General features: G+C 55.5%; 1 protein-coding gene across 3 annotated transcripts in view; it reads right to left on the bottom strand.

Annotated features, from left to right (window-relative positions):
• Positions 1–272: 272 nt before the first annotated feature.
• traf4a (tnf receptor-associated factor 4a) overlaps positions 273–6,080 on the bottom strand; it is a 16,078-nt gene continuing 10,270 nt past the window's right edge. For 2 of the 3 annotated variants that reach the window (XM_019868252.1, XM_019868244.1), the window contains exons 3-8: positions 4,618–4,669; positions 3,674–3,778; positions 2,998–3,159; positions 2,038–2,199; positions 1,358–1,513; positions 331–963 (exon numbers count right to left, since the gene is read on the bottom strand). In XM_019868252.1, coding sequence (XP_019723811.1) covers positions 331–963; positions 1,358–1,513; positions 2,038–2,199; positions 2,998–3,159; positions 3,674–3,778; positions 4,618–4,669 — 1,270 coding nt within the window. Of the gene's footprint in view, positions 964–1,357; positions 1,514–2,037; positions 2,200–2,997; positions 3,160–3,673; positions 3,779–4,617; positions 4,670–6,080 lie in introns of all 3 variants that reach the window. The other variant, XM_019868261.1, reaches the window with a different exon arrangement.

Below are 6,080 nucleotides of genomic sequence, written 5' to 3' on the forward strand. Positions count from 1 at the left end.
ACGCGAGGCAGGTGGGATTCCTTCCGCCTTCTGTCCTTTCGCTCGCACCCATCCAAGGTTGAATCTCTTGAGTGCAGAACGAAGCCCTTCGTCCCCTCCCATCCTGTCCGCGATCTGTCAACCTACGAGCGGAGATGACGACGGAAACGATCAACTTCTAGGCACTGTTTGATTTCCAAGGCGATTTTTTTTTTTTTTTTTGTGGTGGTGGTGGTGCGGGGGGGTCGGTCGACTGTTCTACAAAAGGCCCTTCTTGATGTTACTCGCCTTTTGGAGTCAGTCAGGTAGGAAGTATGTAAAGGGTTTGGCGGCCGCGGTCAGTCCTCGCCCTCAGGCCATGATCTTCTGGGGGATCTCGATGGAAGCCTTGACAAAGACGCAGTTGTCGCGGACGTAGTTGCGCTTCTTGATCTCCTCGTGCGAGATGAACTTGGGGTAGCCGAAGCCCAGGGTGCTCTCGTCCAGCGAGTTGCGGGCGCTGCAGGGCTTCTGGAAGTTCTTCCAGTTGGGGTCCGGGTTGAAGGTCTCGGTGATGTGCTGCGGCTTGGACAGCGAGGGGTCGCTCTGGTCCAGGATGGAGAAGGTGACCTTGTAGGCGAAGGGCCACTCCAGCAGGTTGTCGTACTCGCCGGGCAGCACGCGGATGTAGACGGAGAGGTGCGAGCCCTCGCCGCTGCCGTTGCCGTTGAGGAAGGCCGACACCTGCAGCTTGTAGCCGTAGCGGTGCGTGTAGAAGGGCGGGCTGAAGAACTCGTGGTTGCTGCGCAGCTTGGCCTCCTGCAGCTTGCGCGAGTAGTCGCTCAGCTTCCAGATCAGGACGCCGTCGTGGCTCACCGACAGCTCCTCCATCTCCCGCCGCAGCTCCAGGATCTCCTGACGCTGCCGGCCCACCAGGTTGCACATCATGGTCAGGTGCGACTTGGTGCTGTCTTCCAGGTGCCGGCCGACGGCCAGCTTGGGGCACTGCGGGAACACGCGCCCGGGCCGGCCGGACGGCTTTGTTAAACGCCGGAATATCCCCCGGAAAACATCAAATGACCGACTTTGTTCAAACAACGCGAGGCTTAATCTGAAACGGAAGCTTTTGGGGAACGATGAAAGCCAACTTTTTTTCTTCTTTCGTTTCTGTCGCACCGTTTGGCAAATGGTGAACAATTTCTCTCCAAAAAAGAGCCTTCGAGCCGTTTGTCGCCCCGGGTTTGCTCTCAAAACGAAACATCGTGACCACTCGCCCAATTCTAACGCGGTTAGCATTGATAGTCGCCGTTTGAGAGCCCTTCGAGCGATGGATATTTGAACGCAAACCGTGGAGCAAGGACCAAGGACGATCTAGTCTCAGGAAGACATCGTGACTTACTCGGTGTTTACAGCCGGCGTCTTTGAAGGGGCAGAGGACCAGGGCGCTGCCGCAGTTGTCTTTGACGTGGTTGGCCAGGTCTTCGCGGGCGATGTTGGGCGTGCCGCACTGGTTGGGGCACTGGACGGGAAAGCGAGGGCAGTGGTACTGGTGGTTCTGCGGAAGAGGAGCCGGGGCTCAGCGGGGGTCCCTTTTTGAAAAAACGCCATTGAGCCAAGCCAAACGACCACGACAGTCGCACCTCGACCATCTTGACGTCCAATTTTCACTCACTGAAATGCCGCCGGTCTGCCCCATCGCCCGCCGACTGCCCGAAGATGGCGACGGCGGGCGATGGGCTCCGGCATGCCCGCGACCCTCGTGAAGGTCACGCGGGTCGGATCGCAGAGGGATGGTTTGCCAAAGTGTGATTTTTGTTTGTTGAGACAAATAGGGAGCCGCGACAGCGAGGTGCGCGTGACACGACTTTTCAAATTTTTTTTTTTTTTTTTCGACATTTGGCCCCTCGAGTGGCCAAGGCGGTCACACCGGAAGGATGGACCCATGAATCGCTTTTCACACACCGATTCAGCCAAATATCGGAACGGGCACCGACCTCCAAAATCCATATCAGGCTAGTACCGTGAAGTCCAGATTGCCGTCGTCGAGCGAGATGACTTGCGCATTTTGAGCAAACTCACCTGGATGGTGTCGAAGACAAACTCCTTGCCGCAGTACTTGCACGGCTGCGTGCGCTTGGGACACTCGGCCATGCTGTGCTGCGACAGCAGCCGACGCATCATCCGCGCCCCGCATTTGTTCTCGCAGTAGACGCTCTCCTGGGGACACACGCCCTGGTGGTTCTGAACACACACACACACACACACACACGCACACACACACACACACACACACACACACACACACACACACACACACACACACACACACACACACACACACACACACACAGAGGGACCGAGGGAGGGACAGCATGAGCGACAAAATCAGAGATGAAAAGGCGCAGACGTGTGCCGGACTTGTGAATCGGGTACACCGGAAAAATCAAGTGAGAGCCAACAGAAGCGCCGACATCCAAAGCAAGTTTAGGCCACAACTCGGAACTACTGGAAGACTTTGGAGTCGGGCTGGCCAATAAGGACTTCAAATCAAAACATATCCCGCCGTCCCTTGAAGAAATGCCCTTCGTTACTTGCTGCTGACACTGAATTCTCTTTGGTGAGAGCGGGAGGACGCTGGGGGGGGGTTCTGAACACGAATGTTGCATTTGAAGGCTGTGTCAGATGTTGCTGATCGTTTGTCGTGTTTTGTTGAGCAGCAAAGCAGATCCAATCAAACGTACGGTGAAGTCAGGTCGCTGTCGTGGGCCGCCCAGAAAGGGCTGGCGGCCACAGTTTGGACACCCTGGGCGAAGGGTTTTACCGAATTAGCGGCAGTCACGTGCACGGGCGCACCGTAAGCCCAAGGGGGGGGGTGTTAATGAAAGACTTCAGTCAGGGGCTTTCAAAACACATCCCCGTCACCCGGCGCGCTAACACAAAGAACACTTTTCATATGCGGGCCAGTTGTTGACTCGAGACGAGGTGGAACCAGAGACGAGAGGAGGAAAGGAAAATGTTTTGGGGTTGTTTTTTTTTTACCTCGTAGGCCTCGCCGGTGAACTCGCTGCCGCAGAATTCGCACTTGACTTTGCGCTTGGGGCAGTCGTGCTGCAGGTGGTCGGGGAGGTCGCGGCGCGTCAGCTTGACCGAGCAGCGGTTGGGGCAGGGGATCACGTTGAAGGCGCATGTGGAGAAGTGGCCCTGGGGGAAGTCACGGAGAGACACTGTCACTCGCTCGCCACTCCGTCGGGATGAATGAGCGCGGCGCAAATGAACCACGGCAAAGCGAACCGGAGATTTGAAAATAAAAACGCAAAAAAGACGCGGCACGCTGGGTCACCGGACCAAAAAAAAAAAAAAAACCATCGGATGTACGTCAAAAATGGACACGAGCCGTCAGATGTGCAGTTGTGAAATTTTGAACTTCATGCCAAGCAAAATCCGATTCGCCGAAAGACTTCATCCTGGAAGTCTGTTTTTTTTTCTTCTTTCATATTTTCCAGGTTTTGTTGCTGTTGAATTGCATCAACCTCAACAAATACACCGTCGGGCCAATTCATCCCGCTTGCGCGAGACTCCCACAGACTTTTGCGAGATCCCGGCAGCGTCCGCAAGTGAAAGTCCCCGGGAGGCTTCGCGACCCGCCGCGCGAATCCTGATCGGCGCCGCCGTAAAGGCGGCCCGGCAATAATGGGGCCGAGGCGGAACAAGTCACCTGCAGCTGCTTCATCTGGCCCGTCCAGCGGCAGCCCTCCTCGCTGTGGATGCAGCGGATGGCCAGCGCCAAGATCTGCTGCTCCAGCTCCGGGTCCGGGTAGATCTGCGCAACAAAATGCCCTCGGAGTTCAGTCGCTGGCAAAAAAATCATTCCAATCGGAGGAAATAATCACAAGATTCAAAACGAAATGAATCTAAAGCGGATGCGATTGCATCCTTTTGGGACTGCTTTCAAATTGGAGACCAAATAGCAAAAACATTTCAATCGAGAAAACATTCCGACCTCCGGAGGAGACTTTGGTGCCGACTTCATCAATGACAACGGGAGTGAATCTTTTTGTGGTTCTCCTGTAGAAATGGACATGAAAACAAACACCAACCGGACCAAAAGTCCAAAAAAAAATACAGGAAATGCCCTCGAGAAGCGCATCTTCTTGTTTGTTGGTCATAAACGAGAAGCCAACGAATGGCAATGAATGAAGTCCGGATGTCAGGGCGCCATTTCAAGATTGGAAAACCAATCGTGGGATCTCTCGTGTATGCCCTCCCTCTTACGAGTAGCGCTCAAAAGGCGAGCGGCGGCAGTCTGGACCAACTGGAGACGCTTGATGGAGGATCAGCTGACTCCAAAGTCAAGTGTGTTCCACTCCTCCGGCCGAGATGTGAGCAAGGCTCGAATGACCGGATCTCAAAGGGCTCATCCGAGAAAGGAGAGGCGGGGGGGAAAAAAAAGGGGGGTGGAAAACCGAGTTAACCACTCGAGTTGACTGTATCACTCTGTGGCCATGTCAGCATGAAGAGCGAGCGAGGATTGTTGGGACGAGTCCCAGCCCAAAAAAAAGGACTTCCCGAGCTCAAAGAATAATTCTCATTTTCAAAATAAGACGTCATTTTGGGCACACATGGCAGTGGGTCAAAGAACCCCGTTGACGTGTGTCTCACCTTGGCGTAGTCCAAAGGCAGCTGGTCTTCGGGACACTTGAAGACGCCCTCGCTGCAACGGCAAGACAAGAAAGAGGCATCAAATGTTTGAAAAGAGGCAACAAATCACTCAACATTTGGAACGGGCGGAACCGCGAGGCGCGGGACTTTGTTTCGGCTTTGGACTTCCTCATCCCGTCCGGCGCTGCGGGGTCACCTGAGCGGGCGCGCGAGGGACCGACGGACCGACCGTGTGGACTTTGGGCCAGCTGCTGCCAAATCAGGGTGTATGTGTCGCTGTCTGTAGACGTGTGCGTGCGCGCGCCCGCCAGGCAGAGAAGGAGGGAGGCGGGGAGGGAGCTTCATGCACGACGAGGCAGCCGCAATTCTTCTCCATTAGGGTCACTGTGTCAGCAGGGAGCCCGCCGACCAATTAGCAAGCCGCAAAGGGCCGGAAAAGAGGCTCAATCGATTTGCCGAGTAGCAGAGTCCACCGCGCACCGCGAACTTCACGGCGGCGCGACTCTCTATCTTTCAGAGCCGACTGACCGCCGAGCCCGTCGTTGGCGCCGGCTGGCGTTGGCCCCGGATCGTCGCCGAGTGGAATTATTTGGGGGAAAAATCCGGCCCCCAAAAGACACTTCCACTTGAGTGCATTGAATGCGGTGGGCGTGGCCATCACAATTGGAGCGGCCAAAAAAGTCTCCCGAGGCCAGGCCTGGCAATCCGCATCAGGGACTCTCTTGGGTCCCTTTCCCGGGGGCCCTTCCAAGACACACTTTTCCTCCAAATTTCAATCCTGTATCCCAAAGCAGGCGCGTCAAAGCGCACGGTAGTTCCACGCTCCTTCACAGAGCGGTTTCGACTTTGTCAACCCACATCAATGTTACATCGACGCTCCACGACAAACTGATGAATAACTGGTCTCGAAATCAGAGGCCAGTACAAACGGTTCAAACGTGACTCCGTTTATTTTTAAAAGCAGGTCGGGAACAGAAAAAAAAAACAAGCCGCTCGCAATACCGCAACGTTTTTAAAAGTGACGCCGATTTGCAATTGGGCTCTCTGAAAAGGCAACGCAAAGCTGAGGCGCATCATTCGCACGAAGTGACGCGGCGGGCCGCGTCTGGCCCCCGGGCCGCGAGTTGAACACCAGCTTAGTCAAGAGAGAACGCGACAGGCTGAAAAATCGGGGTCCGGCTTGCGCCGTCAAGGATTGCCGGAAATGGGCCCAGGGTGGGCACTCGAGCGCAAAATGGCCGCCTCCCTGAGACGCTCTTGTGGCACGAGACGCATTTCGGGCCGCTGGCTTCGTTCGGAAATTTGAGGTGGCTCATCGGAACGGGCTGGATTTTGGAGGGGAACAAAAACAAGAGACGAGGGCAAATTCGACTCAGAAAGGGACCCCGAAAGTCGCCGAGAGGAGCCGGAAGAGTCGGTCGGGCGAAGGGTCATCGCGGAAGCGTTTGGCCAAAAAGGCGAGT

The sequence above is a fragment of the Hippocampus comes genome, unplaced genomic scaffold (genome assembly GCF_001891065.2).
Source record: "Hippocampus comes isolate QL1 unplaced genomic scaffold, H_comes_QL1_v1.1 scaffold49, whole genome shotgun sequence".
NCBI lineage: Eukaryota > Metazoa > Chordata > Actinopteri > Syngnathiformes > Syngnathidae > Hippocampus > Hippocampus comes.